A 27,812-nucleotide genomic window follows, 5' to 3' on the forward strand; every position below is an offset into this window, starting at 1 on the left:
AATGCAATTTTCTCAGGTGAGCAGACGAAAGGCGCGTGCTTGGTGCCTAAACGCGCGCTCCGCGTAATGGAAGGCGAGGTGAACCGTGTTCTGCAGTTGGCCGGCTCCTCTGTCGTGCCCATTATGTACCAGGTGCCCAGAAAGGTGAGAGAATTTTTTTAACATACTATAACTGTAGTCTATTTAAGTTAGCAACCTATAAGAAACACAGCCGCACGTGATTTGTTAAAGATAAGTCACTAAAGCCGCGTTCATAATAAGCTAATTAGTCGGCTGTCACATCTGTACTGTTTCTCTATTTGCTACTTATCTATGACAAATTACCTGCGACTTGGCTTTCTTAATGGACTGATACCTTCTTATCCTGTGACTTTTTTTTTATAATACCAAATGACGGGACGAACAAGGTGTGTGCTCGGTGTTAAGCTACACGCCTGTCCATAACAGTTGCAGTGTCACTTAGAGCTTTTAATCGCAAAGATCTGCGCCCGTCACCCTGAGACATAAGTTGACAAGTCCCATGTGTCTGTCATTTCACCAATACCCTTATCCTTCCAAACTGGAACGCAGTAATGCTCGCATTATTCCTTGGCGGCAGAAATAGGGTGGAAGTATTTTCCTAGACGAACTTTTACACAAGGAGCTCTGCTGCTACTGAAGGTCTACAAAAGTCTAGTGTGGTCTATGTTGTCATGCCAACACGGGACTTATCTCACCACACCACTGATTTTCAGTAAACCTCATAGAACTCGACGCCAGCTGTAAACGCGTAAAATTATAAATACTGCTACATACTACCTTTAAAATTTATTATATTTATAAGGGTTATACTCTGTCTGCGAACATTTTACCTCGAAAATGCAGTAACAACATGGCCGCTCGTGGGCAACTCGGCCTGGTATGATGTTAATAATTGTGTCGGTTTAATTTTAAAACGGAAGACTCGTACTCATAGGCGGCGGTAAGTTATTACAAATCGTCTCCTCTGCGGAGTTTTGTGTCCAGCAGAGAGACACATGACGATGAATATCTTTTAGTTTGCTACTATTTGTATTGCAGAGCTACCGCGATTACCACGCAGACCTGTATCCGGACACGAGCGGGTGCGTGACGCACCTGTCTGCGCCCATGTGGCTCGACAACCAGGACTGCCCCGTGCCAGTCATCTCGCTGCACCCCGATGCTAATAATAGCACGCAGGTGAGATTTCGTTAGAGTTCATTCGCGTTAAGAATGCAGTAGAAAATTTAAACCGGCTAATTACGTGAAATATAACTCGAAATTCAAACTGACCTATCACAGGGCTTTAATATCACGTGGATTACGGTTACAAAATTATTACTGGCCAATCACATGCTTTTGAAATTTAGATTGGCCAATCGTATTGGTATGATATTACCTACTACATTCTTGAGTACATTGCCACTATAGCAACATTATAATCTCTTATAGTCTAGTTCTTATCGTATACGCTCCACACGCGTATCTATTTCTCATGACCACTTTCAAATGTATTTTTTGTATACATTGTTTATTATCACGCCTGCTGTACAAGCATGGTATAATAAAACAAGTAGTGTAAATCCATGAAAACGTAGCAGCGCTGATTGTGTGTACACGCCGTGCGCTGTGTACGGATGCACACATTCACATAATCTCGCGGTGCACTAGAGTTGCACAGGGCCACCCGCGCGTTTTAGAATAAAACCGTTTTCGGTCGATGTTCATAGTGCATTGTGTAAAAAGGGCGGTAAATAAGGAATTATGGACGAGCCTCTATTAGAAGCCCGAAGTCGAAGATCGGGGGCTTTCGGAGTTGAAGTTCGTAATTCCCTTACCGTCTAAGAAACATACAATGTTTTTCATCACACTTGCATGTAAATAGTATAATTGGACGTAGTTATAATAAAAAGATCCAAGTCACACTTAGGGCGAAAATGAGTTAAGTATACCACGTGATTCACCGTAGCCTATTCTTTCATGCCAGAAAGACTTGTCGATATCTTTAATATTGGCGAAATTATAAGTATGTAGCACTTTGAAAAAAACGCAATTGTTTCAGAAATATTTTTAATGCACGATCCAGGTCCTGGACTCTCAGTCAACAACACATGACATGATCCACTTAAGTTGAATCGTTCTTAAAAATACTAAACGATGAAATATGATGGCCAATAAGATTCAAATAAACTTCAACCATTTTGTTTTTATTGTTTCTTTTTTAACAAAAATGCACCACAGTAACTTGGATCATTTTGATTATTTTTTTAATAGGGACAGAATGTTCCACTTGCGTTTAACTCAATTACTTGGTTCGTATTGGCTATTTGTTATGGCAAAGTCGAACTATCCATTCGATTTTGTGTCATTCTTACTAAACGTTGGTTACTTAAAAAAATGAAAGATTTCAAAATAGCCTTTCTAATTTTAAAAGTCACCTTACAAATTTTCATAGAACGGCCGACATCATTTGGTATTATTACATTTAACATAAACCAGCCCCCGTACATGCCTCCGCGATAAAGCTATTATACCCACATTTAGCTGTCTATTCGAGTAATAAACCGTCACTTTGAAATTTTATCACAATAACGAACGTGTCAAGCAATGTGACGTCACATTTTTGACGCACCGCGTGCACATGTTTTTTTGCTCATGTGCCGCGACCAATGGCCGCGAAAGTATATAGCAATGCCAAACATGGCCATGGCAAGATCACATCAGCGTATTTTGACAGCATTGCACGGTATATTTATCAAAGTAAAATTTGAGCGCCACAAAAGAAATAAAGAAATAATAAACAAAAACAGGTTGTTACATATTAACTATTGGAAAAAGGTGAGGAGAAATCGACTGCGATAAATATGTCACGGGGAGGTTTATCATTATCGCATGCGATATACCACCATGCATTTGGGGGTTAAGTAGCTCGCGTCCGAATGCTGTAAACACTCGAGACCCTACACGTGACCCCTGGGTGGTGCCAAATAAGCTACGGGATAGGATCCGAAGCACGGTGCTCCGTTGGCTGACCGAAGGTAGTAGGGGGCCCAATTAGCTGATTAGCCTCCAGTGAAAGGCTGCCCCGCCAACTCGCGAAAAATCCCGGGGTGCTCCATCGTGCCGGTTGGCGACCGGATGAAAGGACCCGATGGCCATTTGGGGGGTTCGGGCGTCCTCGCGCGCTCCAGTCTAGTTTCCCATCGGCGTACCATATAGGGTATGTGCCGCATGAAAAGGTCAAGGAAATTGAGGAAGGCTAAAAGCGGATGCACGTCCTTTCACTTAAAGTATATCTCTCGAACATCAGAGGTCTGCACTCCAATCTCTCATCTGTCCAACAACATCTTGAGACTAAAAGGCCTCACATGCTCTTCCTCACAGAGACCAAAATTAGATGTCCTTCCGACACGGCGTATCTGCATTACCTAGGTTACCTTCTGGAGCACAAATTTCAGCAGCGCGCTGGTACCGGACGTTGACGACCACACAGCCAATTGCCTGGATCTTCTGCTGACAACCGGTCCAGACTTTCTATTATAGATATTTTTATTATAACTACGTTCAATTGCACGCAGGCTAACTTGACTATACTGCCGTCTGCTAACTAAAATGCGGCTAGGTGACAGAATATTTTTTTGAGATATCATAAAAACCATAACCCAGCTTTAGAATATTGAAATTGTTTAATAGATCATCATATATCATCTAATCTATATCTAGGATATAATACTCTATGTGAGTAACGACCTTTGCCGAATAAAACTGAGAAATGCTAGAGTCACGTATTATGCTTATTTCAGTGAACTCAGAACTTTAAAACGCTCCCCCGTAAACTTGGCAACTTTGACATACGATACTTTACGTAGGAGGGGTCGATTTTAGCTATGCATCGATAGGGTAAGTTCCGATAAGTCGAACATATTAACTAGTTTTTACTGTTTAGTTTGTACTCTTATCTTTTGCTATTTAAAACGGATATTTGACCATTTGTCACTTAACCGCATTTTAGTTAGTGGACTGCCGTGGTCGGTAATGAGAGGAGAAAAGGCCCGAAGGTTTTGTTTGGGGCATTATAGTCAAGTTAGCCTGCATGCAATCTTACTAGTTACGTGCAAGTGTGATGAAAAAGTATTTAAAATATTTTTCTACATCAAATTTATAATTTTTTTCATTTATGAATGTTATGTATATACAAACTCGCATAATAGAGATATTAATCCACGATGGTGGTATGAAAATATCAACACGTAATACTGCATTAGACAAAGGTTATTTCAATATAGCACAATTATGTTTTGCAACTGGTAGGTACAACGAATGTAATAATATGACAACCCTGCGCTGTGAGCAACGTGTAGGAACAAGCTACACTACTTGTCTTATTAAACTAGATATCGCTAGTATCAGTATTGCTAATAACACAGATAATACAATACTATACTAGTACAGATACTCAATCTCATACAAGAAAATGTCGCACTCATAACTCCGCTTATTCGGACGCTTATTTTGATTCTGATCGGTGGTCAATAGATGGTACCACATAAACCCACGATGCGATTGTAATAATATTTGAGAAGGCCAACAGATGGCACCTGTTATATTTTTTGTTAAGGTTATTGCACTTGTGGCGAGGCCTTGACGTTTGAATAAATCGCACCGTTCGCATCCACAGTGATCGAATTGAGGGAGATAATAATTTGCCTAAAGTATTGAATGTTGTCTTAGTATGGAGATACCCATTTCGTCATCAACGCGTTTAAAATTTATTTTTTTACCACTTATTTTCTAAACTTTCCAAAATATACAATAGACTCATTCTTATTTTTAAAATGGCTAAAGTATAAGTACCTATAATAAAAACACAACTACAATACTATTTTTCGAGACAATCATTTGTGGCAATGAATGAAATAATAGTTTGTCGTCAATGTTGTACCAACTCTTTCAATAAATAATACGCCTATTCAATATAGGGGAGGATTACTTTTACCTTAACACCGACGACGACATATATAAGTACCTACTCCGTGATAATCTGATAATACAATAATTATTATTGTAATAAGTCGTAAAGAAGCCGAGTCTGTACATTTCATATTTTTAATTAAAAGTCAATACTTACTGAAGACATGCTACATAACTTATAATATAAATTTTTATAATTTTTCGGTGCATTTGCACATGCTTAATCTCCATAATGGCTGAACCAATTTGGATGTGGTTTTCGGTGACGCTTCATTTAGAAGTCTTCGGTATAGCAATACATGTATTACTTACTTTTAAAAACAAAATAATGTCAGCAATAAGCAGCAGCAAAATATCCTATCTATACAATATTAAAAGTACGGGAAGTCCCCACATACATAATAGTCGAGGGGAAGCCCTTTGTATATAGCAGTGTCGGGCAAAATTTAATTGTTCTGGCAATTAAAGATTGACAATAGTTGCGAGAACCACAATTAACAAACAACTTAATTAAATTAATTAAACCACAATTAAATTGATCAATCGTTAATCGCCTATATCTACAATTAACAATTAATCAATTTTTAATGTTTTTGATTAACAATTAACACTGACAATTATGATAAATTTATATATATTTATATATGGGGGTGAGTTATTACCGGTGATAATTTCATCTTTGTAAATGTAATAAATAAAACAAAAACCTTTTCATGAGTGAAGAACTGGTTTATTCACAAAATGTAATAACATTATCTAAGACAATAGAAATGGTACAAACTTAAAAAAGGTTCCGCCCAGAGCTATCAATTATGTTGCATTATTCTAATTTTCATTGTTTCTTTTTCTCTCATTGACTTCTTCCTTTTTTTACAATAATCATAAATTTTTGTTTCTATTAATTTTTCAATTACGTATTGTAAATGTTCTTTATGGTGAAATGTAGAATAATCAATTTCTTTTTCAATTTTTTTTATTAGAGTGTATAAGACTTTTTCTTTGAAACTAATACTGTCCATTTGGTTTTCAAATATTGTCAAGGATGTATCTACTATTTTATATAAAAAATCGGTGGGAGACTTTAATGTAGGTATTTCAATATTGGCATATGTTTTATTAATTAAAAGTAACTGATTTTTGTCATTTAAATCAACATCATCTTTTAAAAGTGTTTTTTTACATTCATCACAATTAAATCGTTCAATACATTTTTTACCAATCCAACCTGCGAAATAAATAACGGAACATTTTTCTAGGGTAGTACCTGTTGTAGCAGCATCGTCTTTTTCTATTTTTACACTTTGTGTGTTTACCCTCTCTAGCATCGCAGGAGGTTCTTCCACTTGGTTCATATTTGCTGCAGGGTGTTCACCCTTTACCTGTTGGGATCGTGAATCACATTTTTTTCCTGCTAAAAATATGTCTTCATCATCCTCACAATTTTTGTTAGGTAATTTTATTAAATTATTCAGTAATTGGCTTCTGAACATTGCTCTTAAATTTTTTGCAGTGGGGTTCTTGTTACAGCCTCCTTTCATTCTGTAGACTCCAAATAAATTTTCAATGACATCTTGGTTAAACCTATATGTCAAAATAAATTTAACTCCGCTTCCAACCGAAAACTCCTCAGATGACAGCTGAAGTATTGCATTAATTGTCTGTTGAATGCCATCAAAACAGGGAGGAGCTGTTAATTTTTTCACCCCATTCTTGTCAACTGAAATCTTTTTTAGTTCAGCAAAAACTCTTTTTGCTGTAGAAAGTGTTACATGAACCTTAGAACCAAGATTTTTTGTTATACCACATCGATATGGGTTCTTGTCAAATTTATTTTTTGAATTTAGAGAATCAAACATATCATTCACTAATTGGATGAAATTTGCAGTGTTTTTTGCTGTATTATTCACCAACTCTCCACTTTCAACGGCCGTATTAATTGCTGCCGCAACTGAACAGCTAAATATTTGTGTAGCAAAGCTCACCTTCATTTTTTGAAATGTGTTGGGATTCAGGTGAACTGGAGTAAGTTTCTTCAGTGTTCTGCTTTTATTATTTTTATCTATATTGTAAACATGTACAATATCACTGAACGAAATTTCGCCATCATTTGTTAAAAAATTATTTTTTAAAAGATTCGTTCTTATGTTTTTTATCAAATGTGGAGTGTCGAAAATCGAAAAGACTTTTCTGCCATTTACAAAAAAGAAGGGATTTTCTATAGTTACTCCAAGCATTTTAATCGCTTTCACATTGGTGGTGGCTTGGTCACATATGATCGCCTTTGGCAATAAATTACTTTCAAACAGTATATCTATAATTTTTTGAACTAAATCTACTAATTTTTCTGCACTGACTGTTTTACCAGCCAAAAAGTATGCTAAAGGCATTTTCCAGCTGCTATAAATACCTCTAGCTATAAATACTAGTGCATATTTGGCATCAACACATGATCGCTCATTTTCTCCAAAGTCTTCGAAGCCTTCTATTAGATCATATTTTTTTGTGTACTCTAAACTTGACATGATTGCCATTTCATCAAAGCAAACTGTACATGCTCTTTCTTTAATAGTTTTCCCATTAAATTTATCTGCGATATTGTTAAATATGCTTTTGTTTACTCCTGGAAAACAGCTAGTGTCCTGTAACCAGTGTTGGATAGTCGAGGGTGCAGCCAAAACTACACCAGCTTCTAGCAAGTGTTTATAGGCACTTGGTGATTTATAATATAGTCCAAGACAAAATTTTTTTTCATCTTCACTCCATTCCTTCTTTTTCTTTCTTAATTGCATTAAAGTTAGTACTTTTGAGGTCTCACTTTTAAATGCAAATTTATCAATATTTACAATATTATTACCATACATTTTTTTGCGCAATCTATTGTATTTATCTTTTTCTTTCTTTAGAGTTTTAGTAACATGATTAATGCTACTTTTTAGCTTCTTGCACTTTGGAGTATCACCATCATCACCTCTGTCAATCTGACGTTTTCTAGATTTGGGTGTGCTAACATTATCTATAACGAAAGTTTCTTCTTCCTGATCTTCTTTCGATTTAAAACTTTTGTAAACTTTTGTAGGTGTTTTAACCTTTAATTCTGGAGAAAATTCTTGAGCTATAATATAAAATTATTTGTTATTAAAGGACTATTAATAATTCATATTTTATATGAATCATATATAGTAACAAATATGCTACGGTCATTATTTTGGCTTGGTTGGGCATTGTGCACGTAAATAGGAATTTAAATTATATTATTATATTATATATAAAATTAAGATTTAGAAGTGACGTGATGGGTGCACAGCGATGGGTGGGACACACTTCTAAACGTTTTTAATTTGACTAAATGTTTTTATTTTCAAGGATTCGAGTTTTTACTATGTTTACTAGATGTAACAGTTGCTTTAATTTCAGGGTTAAACATTTGTTGTATTAAATTGTGACATTTGGGACACCATCTTGTGACAGGTGAGACAAGTTACATTTGAATACATAGAATTTAAAAAAATACAATGTTTATATGTAGAACCATCATTTGTAAGCAATGTTTTTATAATTCTTATAATTAAGAAATTTTAACACATAAAAAAAGACAATTAAAAAGTACAACATTTTTCCTGATGATTTTTAGTATCAGGAAATTCATGAAGTCTGTTTCCACTAGTTTTAACTATATATTTCAGTAAAATTTCTAAAATTTGATATATTTTGATATGATACATAATCTTCAAGGATGTGGCAGGATTTTTCAAATTTATTAACGCATTTTACCTGAGTGACTTTGATTCATGTCATCATAGATAGTGTTTCAAGAAAAATAATAGGATTACTTTATCAGTCCTTTAATTGTTTTTTTTGTGTTAAAATGTCTTAATAAGACAAAAATTATGAAATATTTGCTACTAAGATGGACCTCATATTAAGCAATGTAATTTGATTAATTCTGTGTACTCAACTATAACTCGTCCCACTCGTCACAAACTCACGTCCCACCCGTCACAACTTAACATATTAATTTCCTTAAAATTTATCAAAGTTATTAATTAAGTGTATATATAAAATAGAATTCTTAACATTCAAGTAATCATATAATAAAAAAATGAATCCATCAACTCAAACAGCCGGGTGTTGTGAGTGTCCCACCCGTAACAATTAGAAAATTATGTAAATAAATAGTCGCAGTTGAATTGCACATCTGGCTTCATGATATTTTCATTTTAAGTCTAATTAACCAATGGTTAGGGAGAAATTACTTAAACTTCAAGAAAAAAGGAGTCAAAATGTCCCACCCGTCACTTTGGAATGGCCCATATTACAAAACAAACCTATGTACACTTAAACTTTTCTTTGTGAAAAGCAACCAAAATTCACTGAGAGCATAATGGTTTTGTTATAAATCGATTTTTGAGATTATGAAAATTTTTGTTGACGTTTAGTTGGAATCTAAAATTTGAAACATTGAAATATTTCTTATAATATGTCAAGTAAAACTAATAGAGAGACACAGTTATTTTCACATTTATAATAATTGTATGTATCTGCACCACTCTTTATTATTTCTTTAAGTGAATTTTGTACAAAATTCAACATAATATTAACATATATAATAATGAATATTGACAGAAAAGAGTGTTCAAGTAGTTTGCACCAGAAGCTAAAAATGGCGCATTTTGTTATTAAGTTTCCAGTAGAAGCTGAATATGTCGAATTTTTGGGCCTATAAATTCTTTTTTAAATTGTAATGACATTACAATTTAAATGAAGTGTTTTAGTTTTTTTATATTTCATTACATATCACTACGCTTATATGTATAGGTTAATTCTGGACATTTTTTTGTGGTTTGTGTATTAGACCCGTTGTCCATTTGTTGGTAGGTCAATGATAAGTACCTTTGGATGTCGATGGTTCAGGTGATTCTCGAGATGTTGATTGTATTGGTGATTCTTGAGAGTTCGTTTCAGTGGCTTTGTACGGCATTGGTATTGCTAATTTTGATAATCTTACCCTTTGAGCAGTTTCATTTTTAACATATTCTTTAGCAAAGTGGTCTATACATATGCATTTGTTACGTAATTGTTCTGGTTTCAGATGAGTAATAGTCATATTACCTAAAACAAATAGCAGATATGTAGAATAAAGAAAATAACATCAGAATATCGTGGTTAGTGATTAAATATCTCACATCTTCTTTAAAACAAAGGAAAAAACTTACCACAATTCGCGAGCCAAATTTGTAAGAGATTGTAGTTGTTCGTCGGGAAACGAAACATAGACTTTTGGCTGGCTTTATTATGGCAATTAAAGTAGGCACACTTGGACGGGGCCATTTTCCAAAGATATTCCAATCTGAAGGCAAATTCCAAGTCCGTTTACAAGCAGGGTCGTATGTTGAGCGTGTCACGTCAGATAAGTAAGAGTTAGCCGGGTAGCGTGGTGCAAGTATCAAACAAGTCCAATTTCAAAGTAGTCGTTGAAGGTCACATCAATATCGAAAAAAAAGAAAAATTCCACAAACCATACACAAAAGAACCGTAAACGATTATGAAAGTTTAAAAATTTGACATTGACACATCAAGCGTTATGTTAGCTTCAAAATTCGTAGAAAATAAATAAATTACCTTATTTCCTTAACACTAAACTGTTGAATTTATATGAAAATTCACGATGTCATTAAATAAATTGTATTCATTATATTATTTCATTAATTATAAATCCGGAATATATATATAATCCTAAGATGATACAATATTATCTCGTGAAAAACTAAACGTTACTTAGTTCTTGAATAAATTCAAAAAAGTGCCATCTATACAATTTATGGCAAACTATCACGTCAAAAGTAATCTATTGAAAAACCTTCGATCTTTTCAACAACCTTTTGTTTTCACCAATTTTCAAAATTGTAAATAAATTTTAATTGATCGCTCCTAAAATGTTGTTTAAATCGTTTTACTTTTCGTTTTTATATTTTGTACTTCTTATTTAATACGAAATATCTAAAATTTTGGAGATTAAATACTTAATATTTTTCATTTTGTCCAAGTGTCGCCATCTACAATTTTAAATAAGAACTGCAGTTAATTTGTATGGATTGATACCCCATGCTAATAATTATTATTGACAGTGAATCAGTTTTTAAAACGTGATACCCTGATAACATTAGTTCCTATTAATGCCTTATAATAATATAGATACGTTGTTTGCACTGTACACTATAATCTACCAAACTTTGAGTAGATTTTATTGTGTGACCAAGACATTGAGTATATAACCAGAAATAGAGACGAAATGTCATTTAATTTGTTTGGAAAATATTCTGCCATAACATTACGGTGACAACTGCGCTTTGATTGGCCAGCCCGAATTCGAAACATTGACGTCAATTTTTGCAAATCGACCAGTTCGAGCTTTGGATCATGGATAAAAATTGAAAAATTACATAATTTCATATTTAATTGATGAAATGTGATTCCGTTTGTTTTGCAATTAGATGTTTCGCTTTTTTTTCCCACACCACTGAATGGAACAGCCTCCCATAGTTAGAGATATTATTTTTAATACAATAAACACAGAATATTTTTGGAATATACGGAGACGTACACACAGGCTAGTTGTTGGCGCTGTACTATTTTAGCTTTCTAATTTGTGATTTCAGCATAAACGTGCGTTGATATTTAAAAGTGATATAAGGCCCATTTACCTAATGAAGTGCCAGGGATGGACGGCCATTATTTCGTCTTTATTTTTGGTTATATACTCGACGGTCCAAGTGGTGGGACCAACACGTCGTGGTGGCACGACGTGGTTTGGTTTTGAAAAGTAAGAGTGCTGGTGAAATTACAGGCACATGGGACTTGTCAACTTGTGTCTCAGGGTGACGGGCCTAGTGGCAGTGTCTCTCAGACTAAAAGCTCTGAGTGACACTGAAAATGTTATGGTAATGCGTGTCGTTTATCACCAGGCGCACGACTTGTTCGTCCCGTCACTTGATGTCATAAAGAAAACCTATTTAAATTCTAACTACGCGAGCAGACCGTGGAAAGAGCTAGCCTAAATACAGATATTCCATCACTAGCTTAGCATGGTTTTGTTATTAAACATTCTATGTCGAATTTGGCTAGAGTATAGAAAGGCGTACGGAGCCGTTTCTCTATAACAGGAAGAAGGGTTTTATTTGCAGTACAATAATACTATTATATTATTTTGCAATAAAAAACTGTAAATTGTAGCGTATAGTTTGTTGATGTTTCAACGTTTTGTAATTGTTACAATAACGCATACTCACATTTTATTTTATGTAGTTGTTAATAAAGTACTGCATGCAATTTTTTTGCCGTTCAAATGGTGTTGTTTTGTTTTTTCGGATATTTTAGAAGGTAGAATCATTCTGTTGGATTTTACAGTTATTCACTTGTAACCAGAAAATTATTAACAATAGGTACTGACGGTTTTAACTTCAGAAGCTAAAAAAGTATAGAATGTATATATTTATTTAGTTTTTATTTGTGCTGTTATGTGGTGTTATTGTGTAGTTTAGAAATTTGTTTTAGAGGGTGCTATGTTGCACGTTGTGGGTGTTTATTATTTTGCTTCGTAAGTATTTTTTTAAATTAATTTATTTCGGATTTGTTGCGGGTTAGTTGTTGTACCTACCTACTAATCACTTTATTACATTTAATAATATCAATAATATATCAAATTATTACAACAATAAAATAAATAATTTTTTCCTAGGTCCATCGTGGTAACTTAGACGACGTAGTACAGGCAATTCTCTCAATGCCTACAATCAAAAAGACTGATAATAAAAAACCAACTACGCCAGCGACTGAAGAATGTATGAAACCCATAGTTAGGCCTACACCACCGCCGGCTGAGCCACAAGATGAAGACCGCATAGACTTTGTCAATGTAAAAGACCTTATCAAAGGCATGGAGAAACAAAAGAATAAAGAATTCGCCAAATCAACCGATTTCCCGAAGGAAGCAAATGGTTTCCATAAGAAAATCGACAACGGTCACGAAAACGGTCTCGACAGAAAGTCCGATGATGAAAAAACCGATATCAGCGAGAAGCCTGAAAAGATTATTGAACGAATTGAAAAGATTCAAACGCCCACTGAAAAACCGGAAAAGATTTTTGAGCAGACCGTTGGTGAAAAGACCGAAAATGTTGATGATTTGATCGATACGGTTGTTGAAAAGGTCGAAAACGTCGAAATAAGTATTGAAAAGTTAGAAAAGACTGTGGAAAAATCGGAAAGTATCGATTCTACCGAGTCTTCTCTATCAAGGAGCAATAGTTACGTGAATGGAGTACCTGTTCAAGTACCAAAGCCATTACCTAGGTCATCTATTTCTGAAGCTGGCTCCATGGAGGAACAATTGACGGAAGCACCCAAACCGAAACCAAGAACAACCACAGCTGGATCGGGTTATAAGGTATTTTGTGGTTTCGAGTTTGTGTGTAGATAGATAGATAGATAAAACGGCTATTTGGTTCTACAGACACACATACATAACAGAAAAATATGTAATTTAAATATATCAAGAATGATTGAACAATTAATACAAAGGTCGAACACTTGCAAAAAAATCCGTCGATCTGGCTGGATTCGACCAACGTCTTCTAGTTCTAATATAAGTAATGAAAAAAAAAACTAGCACTGCCGAACACCCAGTTATATATGTGTGCTGTAGCAGTGCAAAAAGGCCATAGCTCAGCGTCGGTGTTTACTCAGGAGCAAACCGCTGATTTTCAGCTATAACCTAGAGGATGCCGCGGACACGATAACCAGCCAGCTGACGCCATTTTCAAGTGTGTGTGTTTTTTATTTTTATTTTTTGCGACATATCGGGTTCTTTGATACAAGTTTTGATGAAAGGAATTATTATTTTATTATTGTTCGGAGAATTTTTATTTTGCGTAACTGATTTATTTTGTTTTTGTTCAATCCTGTTGGATTTGCTTTTCCCAGATAATCTAGCAAATTATTGAACTCGATAAACTTTTTTTAAGAAAGTAAAGATAGAATTGGCGAAAATAAATTCAATACTTTGCGAGGCGCGAATGTACAGTCAATATATTTTTTAGAATAAAGATAAAGAAAGATCGGTTCTTGGTGTCAAGAAAAGATTTAGTATTTATTGTGGGTACGTCTTATTTTGTTTTCGGTTTGATGGCAGTTTGCAAGTGTTAACCTCACAAGGCGCGGGCGCGGAAATGAGTGCGCGGTGCGATGGTAAAATCAAAAGTTAATACAGACACCATCACGTAAATACAGTTTTAGTAGCAGCAGAGCCCCTTGTGAAAGAGGTCGTCCAGGGTAGTACTGCCACCTTACCCATTTCAGCCGCCAAGCAGTAATGTCAGCATTACTGTGTTCCGGTTTTGAAGGGTATGGGTGCTGGTGAAATTACATGCTCTTAGGATTTGTCAACTTATGTATCAGGGTGACGGGCGCAGTGGCAGTGCCCCTCAGAGCTTTGCAATTTAAAGCTCTAAGTGGCACTACAACTGTTATGGATGGGTGTAGCTTACCATCAGGCGCACGACTTGTGCGTCTCGTCACTTAATTTTATATAAAAAAAACATTGATAATCGACGTAATTAATGGGCATGTAACGCACATGCCCATTAATTACGTTACATTAAGTTTACACACATTAAGTTTAGCCTAATTAACTAAAAAAAGGCGTTATGGAGGTCTCGGATAACGACTTTGCGCATTAATTGTATGCAGTCGAAATCGACTTCATGCAGCCGAGATCGACTGAATGCAGTTAAGGTATGAAGTTGTTATCAACTTCATGCAGTCGTGGTCTCCGCTGCAGGAAGTTGATTACGACTTCACTCATTGACTGTAAACGTACAGTCAATCTGATCTAATGGTCTCAGAAGCGTGGGTTTGAACCCGGGCTTGCACCTCTGAGACCTTCGGAATTTATGTGCGAAATTCTAATTGAAGTTTACCATGAGCATTTCGGCAAAGGAAAACATCGCGAGAAAGTGCATACATCTGCAAATCAATTTAATGATGTGTGTGAAGTTTCCAAATCGAGTTGAGCACACGTGGGAACTACAGTCCAAATCCTTCTATTGTGAGAGAACGTGTATGCACAGAAGTGGGCCTATTATACAGGGCGTCTCACGGTTATGCCACACGGAAGGAAAGTGCTTGCCTTAAATACCGTAGATAGAAAATTTTATTGAAAGAAGACTCCATTTTGATTTTAAAAACAATTCAAACTGTATTCAAAGATTTTTAAATAGTCGCCTGTATGAACCAGGAATCGAACCAGCTAAATGTGAAAAAAAAAAAAACCTGTAATTTTACTACACAGATCGGAAGCCTCAATAATAAGGATTGTTTTCTTCTAAATAACATAGCATCTTAAATAAAAGAAAGACCATGGAATTTGAAATTTCACCCTTTTCTCTGACTTTGCCGCGCTCATAACAACTGACAAAAATATTATTAATGAGTACAAACTTACAACTAGGAAGCGAAATTATCAAAAGAGTGAGAGTTTGTGTACTGCAGAATGGGACACGTTTTGAGAATTTGATAACTTAAGATTGCAAGTTGCTAAATGTATCTAAATATTTTAATTAAATCTTAAATTTCATGGTCTTCCTTTTATTTAAGATGTTGTGTTATGTAGAAGAAAACAATCCTTATGATTTAGGCTTGCGATTAGTATAGTAAAATTGCAGGTGTTTTTTTTCACATTTGGCGGGTTTCATGCCCGGTTGAGACAGGCTTCTTTCGCACTTCGCACCCGCATCTTTCAACTGCAACTGTGACTGGGGCCTTATAGTTTCAGTAGTATGTACGGCTTTTGCTACTCTATGGTGATACTTTAAACGCTCTAATGCATTGACTTACAAATAAATGGACGACGGGTCTAATACAAAAATCACGAAAAAAATGTCCCAAGTCAACCTATTTAAACGTAGTGACATGTAAAGGAATATGAAAAAGCTAAAACGTTAGATTTAAATTGTAATGTCATCGCAGTACTGTCTAATTTTGCTTGCTTCGCTGTCAGTCGAACAAACGAAGACTAGAGCGTGAACGACGCTCTGTATACGATTTTAACGCCCTATAAGTTCGGACACTTTTTAGCGCGGACCCGACGTCCATATAATTGTAAGTCAATGCTCTAATGTAATATTTTTTTAATGTAACATTTATGGTCATTTAATTACCTTGTTTGGCACTGTGACTATCATGGACAGGCGTGTAGCTTACTATCAGGCGCACGACTTGTTCGTCCCGTCACTTAATGTTATAAAAAAAACCTTTTACTTAGAATTTATTTTTAATTAATTTTATTTATTTTCTTTTTATCATTCTATTTTATTTTAATTTTAATTTAGCTTTATCTTTTTTTAATGTCTTACTGTGTAATATTATGTTGTGGCGTTGTGCAATAAATGGTTTTTATTTTATTCTATTCTATTTTGTACCTCGCAGCCGCGTCTCGGACCGAAGCCATTCTCCGCTTCGCAGGGCAACGAAGAGTTCTCATTCGACAAAGTTTTCTCCGTGCCCGTTGTGCCCGGAATGACCAAGTCGGATTCTGGTTAGTTTTATATTACTACATTTTTTAAACAACAAATTTAATTATACCCAGTTTAGCAGCAGAAGGTGCTGCTAATTTTATTCTTTTGAACAAAGATTTGGAAACTCGGGAAGGTCGGTATAATGCACTAACAAGGAAAGTAAAAATATTTACCTGTTACTTTTCTTATGACAAATAACGAAGTTTTGAGATCCATAATGGCATCCACTCATTCGCAAAAACCCGGTAAATGTAGATTGCACTATGATAAATTTGTTACTAAGTGCTGTCAGTGATGCTACGTTTTAGCGACTGTCCATACATTTCCGCCTTGACGCCTTAGGGCCAAAGCACAATTATCGAATTGCCTCCGTGGCCGAACGGTTACCATGCCGGACGGCCACGCAGATGTCACAGGTTCGTATCCCGGGCCGGGAGAAACATTTGTATGGCGTACATTTATTTCTCTTGTGAGTTTGGGTGTAATTTGTGGTTGTCTATGTTTGTGTCCATTGCACCCGCGACACAGGGTTTCCCTAGTGCGGGGCTATGTTGAGTGTGTGCGTTGTTATTATTATTGTCAAAGGCGATAGAAAGTGTATGAATTTCAAATTGATTTACAAAATAAATATATTTTTTTAAATAATTGATTGTTATTCACATCCTGTTGCACTAATGCTGCGGGTGCGTTGTCGTTCTAATCGTGCTGCGTACGGGCAACCGACCATCGCAGTTAATGAACATTGACCTTTACTCGATACGGCATCTTTATTATATTTCGTAGCTCTAAGCCAATTCTATTGGTCAGAAAACATAACAAATATGTTCCATAGTTATAGAGTCACATGGAGACGACAATGTTGTAAGCGTTTTATAGTTTTATATTAATGCAAGTAATTTTTTTACAGCGACGTCTCCCCTCTCGGGTCCCACGGCAGGCACTCCGATATCTTCATCGACGCCCGTGACGAAGCAATCTAGCGAGGAGAAGGACAAATCGCTCTCACCCACAAGTGACGTTGAAATACCACATCATAAAGGTAAAAAAGCAGCTTCTGGTTATCAATTTGATGGTATGAAACGGTGTTGTAAATACTGTATTTTTATATTGTTTTCAATATCATCTATTGTGAGTCGTGTCAGCTTAAGAAGTCACCACTCTTCATATGGAATCACGTTAAGCCGTTCAGAAAAAACCTTTAAATATATCCATTTAATAAAAGTGAAAAATTGGAAAAGCGTGAAAGCGAAACGCGCAACATGTTTTTTGCTTTAGTTTTTCTGACCAGTTGAAGCTACGCAATGATAAGTGGGATGATTCTCCTATAGTCTGTGTTTTTTGAAGATGGCATTTGCAGGGTTGTCAGTTTTCGTAAAATTGTAGGTAGTCATGTAGTTGTTGTCGACAGTTTTATCGATAAATTGTGAAAGTAGGTAAAATTTTGACAAAAATGTCTGAATTGTGAAAGTTCTAATGATTGTTAATTGCATTATAGTATTCTTTATTCCTATTTTAACAGTTGGTCTATTAGAATCGAAATCAATTTTTAGTCCTACACATTTTAATAACGACAGCTAGATTTATGTATTATAAATTAAAACAAAAAATCTTAAAATATGTCTCCTTTTTGAATTTTTATAGACATACTTCTAAATTTGTTGTATTTATGTAATGAATTTTCAAAAATTAACAATTGAAATGAACATGTGCTCAGCAGTTGGACGCGATGATGATTAAATTTAACAAGTTCGCCTATTTATTTCATCAACTTTTGCTCAATGAACAGACTTTTTACTCCATCTTCAAAAAAGACGAAAGAAGTATAATCGTATTGGATTCTTCGTTTGAATCGAACTCAAGACCTTCTGCATAGGAAGCAAGCGTCCACTTATTTTGGTTGTCAGTGCTTTTTCAAATATTTTTTTTACTTATACATTTTGAGGATTTGCGAAGACAGTTTCAGGACCGTTGATATTTTTTTTCTGAACGACAGTTAATTTATTTGTTCTTTGTTGAAGCACTATTTGAAAGTAAACCCAATAACCAGGGCACACCCATATATTCACCATAGACGCACACACATGACACACACAGAATTTTGTGTACTACATTAGTGTGTATTGATATTTATGAAGTTTTCTCTATTGAGTTATTAGGTCAGTTCTATGTAACGTTAAGAATGAACTTAAATTTTGTAACTGGCTACATTAAATTAGCAGTAATGTTTGCAAATATATAAATAAACTAGGGCTTTGCGAGGGCTTTCTTTGGGACTTGTGACGAAGTTGGACCTAATATTTCAGAGGAGAATCCTCTTTAGTTGAGTTTGAGTGGGAGGGAGCTGGGAAGATTAAAAAAAGCAATTGTTTATGGCGGTCATCTTAAATTTGCCATATTCGAAAATTTTTGATCCCAGTAGAACCTGAACAGTATCCTTAACAATTTTTATTTGAAAGCTATACACCCATCTCTAACGCTTTGACGGGGTAGCTGGTGTCCTACCCGACAGAAGTGTCTTAAAGGTGTTGAATTTTTCTAGTATTCAATATTCCTAGTCAAACACAATCTTTGTACATTTATTTTACCTACATCGATTCATTCTAGTATATAGAAAAATATGTAAATCAGGAATGTTATTCCAAATTTGCAGAGGAATACACGAACGGCAAATCAGATACAAGCCTAGAAGAGGAAGTGAATTCTTCCGACTCTGGCTACATTCCAAAGACGCCCAGCACAGCGGACAGGAGGAAACTCTTCGAGAATACTGAGTAAGTATGACTCTTCCCAATCGTATCATTTGATCGTTATTTCAGTCTGATAGTGCCTTTCTGGTATTTATGGAATTTGTATTTACAGACCTACCGCTTAACTGAGTCGGTGTCTATTTATTTTAATTGGGTAGGCACTTTTTTCAATCAACTTGCTATTGAATATCTTCAGAAAGATCTTGTTGAAATTATACCGTGTGCAGCGCGACATAACTGTAACATAAACTGTCACTCCTCCCGCACCCCGCAGCTGCCTCAGAAACCGACACGGTTGGGCGGTGGAGCTGTAGTTATTAATTTTTCAATTTAAAATTCGGAATTTCTCTTCATTTTAAATGAGTTATAGCTTTTTTATAATATGATTTTTAAACTGAATTTTCATTATATTATGATTTTACATTTTTAAAATTACTTTTTGTTCTTGATTCATTGTGGTTGTATTTCTGAAATAATAACATAAAAGAATCATTCGTGTAGTGGGACTCGGTGTCAACTCGAACTGGTCTTTGCCTTTGATTCCAGTGTGTTGTGAGACAACTTTTTTTCCAGTATATTGTGAGACAAGCTAAAATTTAATAAAAGTAATTAGATATGTAATTTTTCAATTTTCGTCCATTATAGCAAAGTTCAAGTTAAACTGGTCGGTTTGAAGTGAAATAATTTACGACACACCTGTTAATTGTTTCGAATTCGGGCAGTTGTCACCGTAATTAATTTGACAGAATAATTTTCAAGGGTTGTTCTTCGAAATAAATTATTTTTGTTAAGTTTTCATATATTTTTTAGAACCTTTATGTAAGCTATTTTTATCAAGCTAAATGCAATGTAAGCATACTCTAAAAGATTATTTTATGAAAGGCACGTATTAATTTTCATTATTCTTCGTAATATTTGTAAATTTCTAATTATTCACGTTGATACTAATGACACCACGCACTGAGAATGACTTTAGCTTGTATAATAATGACGCCGTGTTGCAGACAATGATCTAAAATCTTTCATTTTTGGGTATTTAACAATAAAAAAACATTGTTTGAAAACAAATTAAATGACATTTCGGCTCTATTTCTGGTTATACTTGATGGGGTTTTCACACATTTTTCAAGGGTTGTCAATATTTTCATGGCGTTATCCTTCAACGTAGCTTAGGAATTAAAGTCATACGTACATGGGTTTCCAACCGTTCACCGCGACTACCAAAGCATCCTAATTAATTCGTTATGTTTTTTGTTAGTGGGAACCAGTCATTCGCAGACCGCCGACGCGCGTACGAAATGCGTTCAGTCAGTGTCGCTGTTGAATCGGACACTCCGCCCTCACCAGCTCCTCTTCGGTGAGTTAATGCTTACACATAAATTCTGTTTTCTCAAAAATGCTCGGGAATGTTTTCATTTATTTCAAAAAACGAATACAAGAACTTTGTCATTTATGGACCGTGCGATTTCTGCCCGGCCAAGGCTTACAAAGTATGAAAATCTATTAGTGGCCGCTGCTCTAAACTTTTAAATCTATCTGCTAACAATGAAAGTACGTAAACAGGCGAAAGGAAAGCTCATACAGCCAACTGTCCTGTATACCTACCTGTACTGCTATCTTAAAAACAAACGGCGAAAATTATCTGAAGTGCTAATGAGATTCATTTGTGTTTTTCGTCTTTTTTTATATTTTCATCGAGAAAACTGAGTTCTAATAAGAAGAGCGGTAATGAAAATACAGCAACGCAATACTCCGGCTAATTTGAAACAAGAGGCAATATTAGCCAAATGTCAAATATTACTTTACTTATTATTTTATTTACGTTTTCCATTATACATCTTCTCTTTAGTCGTGTTATTTCCTCGCATTGTTTGAGAAAAACACTATACACGCCTCGGCGGGAACGAAGAATGCTTGGACTTGTCCTAATGCAAGGTCTCGCTAGCGCTCGGCCCGTACTTCCCGGTCTCTGCCATATCATTATTACTTTGTTATACACAGGTTATAAAGGTGTTACAACCGTTAGTCAGAATACCAAAAAGCGTGAATATAACACTATCGATTCGTCGTTTCGATCGGTCTGAAATTATGAAACGTGATGACAAATCATCCTGTGTACGGGGGTCTTAAGAAAAACTAATGGCAAGTAGAAAAAAACCTTAAATTTCTTGTTATAGCCGTCGAGATTCGTTGAAGTCACGCAAGAGTCCGGATCGTGAAGACAAGCGTGCGTCCGTACCCAACGTTACTACGAAAAGAACTTCTACTGTTTTCGGTAAGAATTATCTTTTTTTTTTAAATAATCTTACTATTTTGTAATAACTATTAATACAAAGTGTTGGCGACCAGCTGTGACGCAGCCTCCTTCGTTTTTGTACTTCTTTTTTTTAATTTACGTTCTATTTATAACATACTTTTCAACTGTTTATGTTTATGTTTAGCAAAATTTTGGCAGTTGCTTCCGCTGCGCTGCATTGTTTGGTTTCATTTTCAATTTTTCAAATTAAACGTGTTTTAATCTGCATATAAGGTGTTTCCATCATAGTGCATACATTTATACAGTGCACTCGCCAGTACAAAGATTAACAATTACTATGAAAAAATTCCTTCGATCTGGCTGGATTCGAACCAACGTCTACCAACAAACCGTGCCAGACGCTATGCCAACTATGCCACGGAACGAACTAGCGGAAGTTACAAATTTATTTATGTGCTTGTTGCTGATCTTTGTTTTTGGTTTTTTAACTAATTTTTTGCCGTAGCGCCATCTGTGAGAAATGAAAGCTTTTCATCACTCAGGCAGGTACCTTTACAGCTACCAGATGCCGCTTTAATAATTGTAATTTTTAAGTTTATTGAATGTTACGATGTTTGACCACCATGTTATTTAATTATTTTTGTGAAATGATTCTACTATACTCTAGCCAAGTTCGATGTAGAATAAATGTTAACAAACAAAAACATATGATTTTTAGGGTTTTCATCTCAGACTCTTTCACAGTTACCACAATTTAAAAATTTTCGCGCGCCGCTGCTGTAAATGGGCTCAGTCTTCCCTTTCACAGTGCCGAAGCGGCTACGAGCGTTGATGCGATAGATCCACACGTCGAAATCGCAAACAGTCGCTATACCAAGCACTGTGAAAGGTCCCGGTGGGCCCAGTCAATAGATCTACCCTCGCGGCCACGTACATTTGATTTACACGCACCCCATTAGCTCTGCATAAATGGCGCGCGTTACCGCTTAGTGTGTCGCCTCGTGGCGTGCTTCATACATTTTAATAGATTTGTTCTCTCGCCGCTCCGCACTAAGTGGCCGCTGATAGCGGCTTGGTCGTGCGTGACCAACTAAATAGAACAAAAGTTGTTTCTGATATTAGTAATATGGTCTTGCAAGGTTGTTAGTATTTTATAAATAAGACTGTATTGTTATTATATTGTTTTATAAATTTTTTGTTTTATAAAATGTTTATTGTTTTCCTCAGGTAAAGTTTCCAAGTTCCGCCATCTGAAAGGTACTCCCGGACACAAGTCCGTACAAGTAGAAAACATCAAGAACATCAGTCGTCAGATTTCTGGCGAATGCAACGGGTTTTACGGTACGTCATATGAATTAGTCTTTTATATATTTAATTGTATTTACAATGTGTTTTATCAAAATGGTCATTAATTTCAGTGTTTCCTTTTTATTTCTGTATTAACTGGATTAATATTATAAAAAGGTGTTAAGCAAGGTGACCCGCTATCACCAAAACTCTTTACCAGTACCCTCGAAGAAATCTTTAGGAAGCTATCAACTCGGTGGGAAGGAAGAGGCATTAATCTCGGCGAGAAAAGGCTAACTAATCTCCGTTTCGCGGATGATATTGTCCTCTTTTCTTCATCTGCCCAAGAGCTACAAAGCATGCTCGAAGATCTGAGCTTTGCAAGCCTGGAGATCGGACTAAAAATGAACTTGACCAAGACCAAAGTCACGACTAACACAACCAAGCGCAAAAACTGTGTTAATGGGGAGGATATCGACGCCGGAAAGCGATCTTGTCGCATCTCGAAAAATAGGACTTTACACCAGGGCCGAAAAACTAATTAAAAAATTATTTCTCTTTAATTTGAACTAATAGAAAGTCAATTTCAAAGTATGATTATATACATCGTACTTTAAAATTGTCTTTCTACTATTGACTACACGTACGGACGGTCATATTTGTCAGCGTCTGCATGTGAAGTGCCGCCATGACAGACAAGTGCCCTTCGCAGCCAACGGCGTGCGTTGCGCCGTGCCGGTGAGCGGCGGCGGCGGGCGCGTGGCCGTGATCGAGCTGCCGCTGGGCGCGACGCCGGGCGCCCGCGCACCCCCCTCGCACCCCGCGGCCCTGCACGCGCCCGCGCTGCTGCACCCCGCGCCGCTGCAGGACTGGGCCTTCGACCCCTTCCGCGCCGAGCGCCTGCTCGTCGCCTGCGACGACGGCCAGGTGCGCGAGTGGATCATCCCCGACGGCGGTGAGTGTTCTATATTTTGCACACCAAACACTAGCCCACCGAATGCGTCAAATTTCAAGCCACACCTACGGGGTGCAGGAGGGTCGGCTGCTTCGTAATAAAATAGGTTTCATTCTAATCTACTTATTCATCGATGACAATTATAGTAACAATAACGCACACACTCAACATAGCCCCGCACTAGGGAAACCATGTGTCGCGAGTGTCATGGACACACACATAGGCAACCACAATTACACCCAAACAGTGGCAACCCGGCATGATAACCGTTCGGCTACAGAGGCAGTTGTTAAGTGATTGTTTACACGCATAAATTAAAATTCACTGTGTTATCGAGTTCTCAGGTTTTTCGCCTAATCTGTTACTTCGTCGCTTAATGCGTGTAAACCAGCCGTTAGAGTGAAAACCTCTCGTACGCATTTTTCATAATGCACCCCTCATGAAAGAATCGACAATAGATAGAGTTACAAGAATTGGAGAGCATGTGGGTTATATGTTTCAGTATCTAATGGAGCAATTGTTTATACTGCATTTTGTATATAGTTACTTTGTTGAAGCAAAATTTATAAACATCATTCTTACATATATTATTTAAATAATTGAGATATATTATTGAAATAATAGAGCTACTGAAACATGACACTAACTAAAATTAACGCTAGACATTATTGTTTTTGCAATACTTTTCAAAGCATTATTATTTTAGTCCTGATAAATAGAAATGACAGTAAACGATGGTTTGTCGCGAAACCTGTAATAAAACGTCATAAAAACTAGATTTTTTATCTTATGTGTATGGACGTTACGTTAAATATGTTTTGAATTGTTTTTGGCGAAATTAAGCTGTTCTGCCAACGTTTATGGACAAAATGACCTTAGGCTAACCACGCTATTACGAATTGCAGGACTTCAGGAATCAACAAACGAACCGGCCCGTACGTTTTCCGCGCACCCAGACAAAATCTACATCGTAAGATTCCACCCGACCGCCAGTGACGTGCTCACAACTGCCGCTCACGACCTGACCGTGAAAATTTGGGACCTGAGTGTGGACCCGCCCACGGCCGCCATTACTCTGACCGGACACACTGAACAGATATTCGCTTTGGATTGGTCGCCGTGCGGGGAGTACCTTGCTACCGTTTGCAAAGACGGACTTGTACGGGTAAGTGCTGTATATAAGTAAGTATATTAAATCTGTTAATAGTAACATATTTTACGACAGCTTGGGAATTATTATATTCTGACTTTTTTGAAAAAAGAGTAACGTGATATTTGAAAGGTTGCCAGTTTTTTATATAATTTTAAATAGTCATGTAGTTGTTTCCGAAAGTTATATCGATAGATTGTGAAAGAAGTTAATTTTGCCTAAAATGTTTAAAATTTTACTAAAGTTACATTTCTTACATAAGTGAAAAATAATATTGCCTAATATTGCTTATTTATTTATAATTCTGTTGCTCAAATTATGATACTTATTTATTTATAATGCTTAACACGGAAATCGCTTTTGTATCTAAAAGATTCGACACTTAGTTTGCCGAAATTATACATAAAATTATACGAAAATAAGTGTTTCAAATGTTACTTGTAATGTTATTATAATGTATTCAACAGCCTCCATGGCTGAACGGTTACCATGCCGGACTGCCACGCAGAGATCCCGTGTAATTTGTGGTTGTCTATGTGTGTGTCCATGGCACCCGCGACACAGGGTTTCCCTAGTGCGGGGCTGTGCTGAGTGTGTGCGTTGTTATTATTATTATTATTATAATAATGTATAAATCATCGGTGTTTTTTTGAAAGGGCTAAAGCGCTATTCTTTTTATTTTTTTCTGGAGAGCAGGTTTTGGTTTTTCACGATTGTCTTAAAATATTTACGTCCTGTTTTAAATTCAATTTTGAAACTTAAAGTTGACTAAAACCAAAATTTTAAAACAGGACGTATATATATTAAAACAGTCGATAAAACCTAAAACATGATTTTGGAAATGCTTTCTACAAAACACCGACGAAATTACCTTTTATCATAATATTATATAGAAAGTGAACAATTTTATAAAGTACTGACATCAATAAACAAACTTCGTACTTTTTAATAATTTTATACCGAAGCCATTAAGTTTAAATTTCCTTTTAACCGTTCAAAGTATCGAGATCTAGTTGTCATAATCCTGGTCATCATCAGACACTTAGGATTTACAAGGAGTTACAATGTTATTTCTGTATTTTTTATTCAAATATAACAGTCGTTAAACGTCGCGCCATTTTTGGGATTTAAAAGAATAAAAAATGTATTTTCAGAAGCTGCTTCCTTATTTCTATGGCAACTGAAATAAACTAGGTATAAAAAGTATCGAATATCCCATTGCCAGTAATCGCCAGTACATATATTAAATGTGAGTGTGAATAAGAGTGAGAATGCGTGTGGTAGATCTACCAGCCGCGGGCGTCGGCGGCGCCGCTGCGCAGCGGACCCGGGCCGGCGGGCAGTCGCGGCGCACGCGTCGTCTGGGCGTTGCACGCCACGCACCTCGTCGTCACCGGGTTCGACAAGTCAGTATGCGCCTGTGCTTTGTTTCTTCGCGTCTGCGAGGATTTCTGTTAATACATGACTTTTTATACTTGATTATTTAGTTTAGTTAGTTTTCCCATGCGATATCTACCCAACTATAACATCGTAGCGTGTTAGGTTGGTTCGATTTTTCTGTATTTCTTGTAATGATTAGATAACTCTTCTTACTTTTTGCGTTAAGTGTCGAGCGAAAACCGTTTGAATTGAAGCAAATTTTTTTCGAGCAGGGTGTCGGAGCGGCAGATTCTGCTGTACAAGGCGAGCGACCTGTCGGCGCCGGTGTGCACCGTGGGCCTGGACGTGTCCCCCGCCATCCTGCAGACGCACCTGGACCACGACTCGGGAACGCTCTTCCTAACGGGGCGGGTGAGACATTCATAATAGTGCTGCTTTGAAAACACTGCAATCTTGTAACATTGCCATCATAAAAACAACTTAATTTTTACCATTTTTGGGAATTCACTCAATAAATAGCTTTTTGATTTACGGAAAAATCGAACAATATTTATAATACTAATAACTAGATTTCTATGGTGTGTCGCTTCTAGCGGTTCTATATGCGGCGATAGCTGTGCTAAATTTGTGGTGCTACGAGGTATACGGCGCATATCGTTGGCCGACTCTTGAACTTGAATTCTTGACCACGATTAGCTGTACCATCTTTCATTTCAAACTTAAATACCTAGACCAGAACCTATAAAATAAAGTCATTTCCTAAACTGGAACTATCGGCAATCGAACCTGGAACCACATCTTGCTCCCACATTTAATGTCCAAACTTAGAAGCTGTTTATTAATACGGGTCTTCCAGCTACAGTTACTTGTTTTGATAGAACAGTGTTAAGAGATTTCAACGTTACAAACCATTGTAATTTAACTAAAATAAGTTTTAGTTAAGTTACAATAAAGATAACTTTTTAAATGTTGTGAAACCTTGGATACAATAATGACATATAAAAAGAAATACAGTTAAAAGCGCATCAAATTTGATACATTATAAACGTGAAATTTAGTCGAATATCGTCTGTGCAGCAAAACCAGAAAGTGATACTGCTCAGAATTCTACAATGAATCTTTCTGACTTTTCTTATTTCAATGCATATTTTTATAAATGGTATTTAGTTTTACGCAATGTTTATGTTGTATAAAGGAGTAAAACAATTTTTTTGTCCAGTTATGGGACTCTACAGGTCGTTAAAACAATTCCTTTACCTTTTCAAACAAACTGACGTTTCGGTCCCTTTACAGGTCTCACGGTTGACATCAATCAACCGTGACCATGGGACCTGTAAAGGGCTCGAAACGTCGGTTTGTTTGAAAAAACAAATATACGCGATTTAAATCCGAAAAATAGTTTCATTTCCTATGTGTAACAATCGCGAAAACCTAAGAACTCGATAATTTCTTTACTTCTAGCTTTTTCTTGCAACACATAAAAATGGACCGTAAT

General features: G+C 36.2%; 1 protein-coding gene across 2 annotated transcripts in view; it reads left to right on the forward strand.

The window, feature by feature from the left end:
- The window catches only part of LOC113236283 (coronin-7), a 48,153-nt gene that overhangs the window by 8,685 nt on the left and 11,656 nt on the right, over window positions 1–27,812 (forward strand). The window contains exons 6-18 of one of the 2 annotated variants that reach the window (XM_026472289.1): window positions 17–144; window positions 1,060–1,200; window positions 12,707–13,414; window positions 16,453–16,561; window positions 17,449–17,580; window positions 19,192–19,312; window positions 20,547–20,645; window positions 21,466–21,563; window positions 22,773–22,886; window positions 23,545–23,787; window positions 24,693–24,952; window positions 26,222–26,343; window positions 26,590–26,728. In XM_026472289.1, coding sequence (XP_026328074.1) covers window positions 17–144; window positions 1,060–1,200; window positions 12,707–13,414; window positions 16,453–16,561; window positions 17,449–17,580; window positions 19,192–19,312; window positions 20,547–20,645; window positions 21,466–21,563; window positions 22,773–22,886; window positions 23,545–23,787; window positions 24,693–24,952; window positions 26,222–26,343; window positions 26,590–26,728 — 2,414 coding nt within the window. The remainder of the gene's footprint in view (window positions 1–16; window positions 145–1,059; window positions 1,201–12,706; window positions 13,415–16,452; window positions 16,562–17,448; window positions 17,581–19,191; window positions 19,313–20,546; window positions 20,646–21,465; window positions 21,564–22,772; window positions 22,887–23,544; window positions 23,788–24,692; window positions 24,953–26,221; window positions 26,344–26,589; window positions 26,729–27,812) is intronic. The other variant, XM_026472290.1, reaches the window with a different exon arrangement.

Source organism: Hyposmocoma kahamanoa, unplaced genomic scaffold (genome assembly GCF_003589595.1).
Source record: "Hyposmocoma kahamanoa isolate Upper Pololo Valley unplaced genomic scaffold, ASM358959v1 91, whole genome shotgun sequence".
Lineage (NCBI taxonomy): Eukaryota > Metazoa > Arthropoda > Insecta > Lepidoptera > Cosmopterigidae > Hyposmocoma > Hyposmocoma kahamanoa.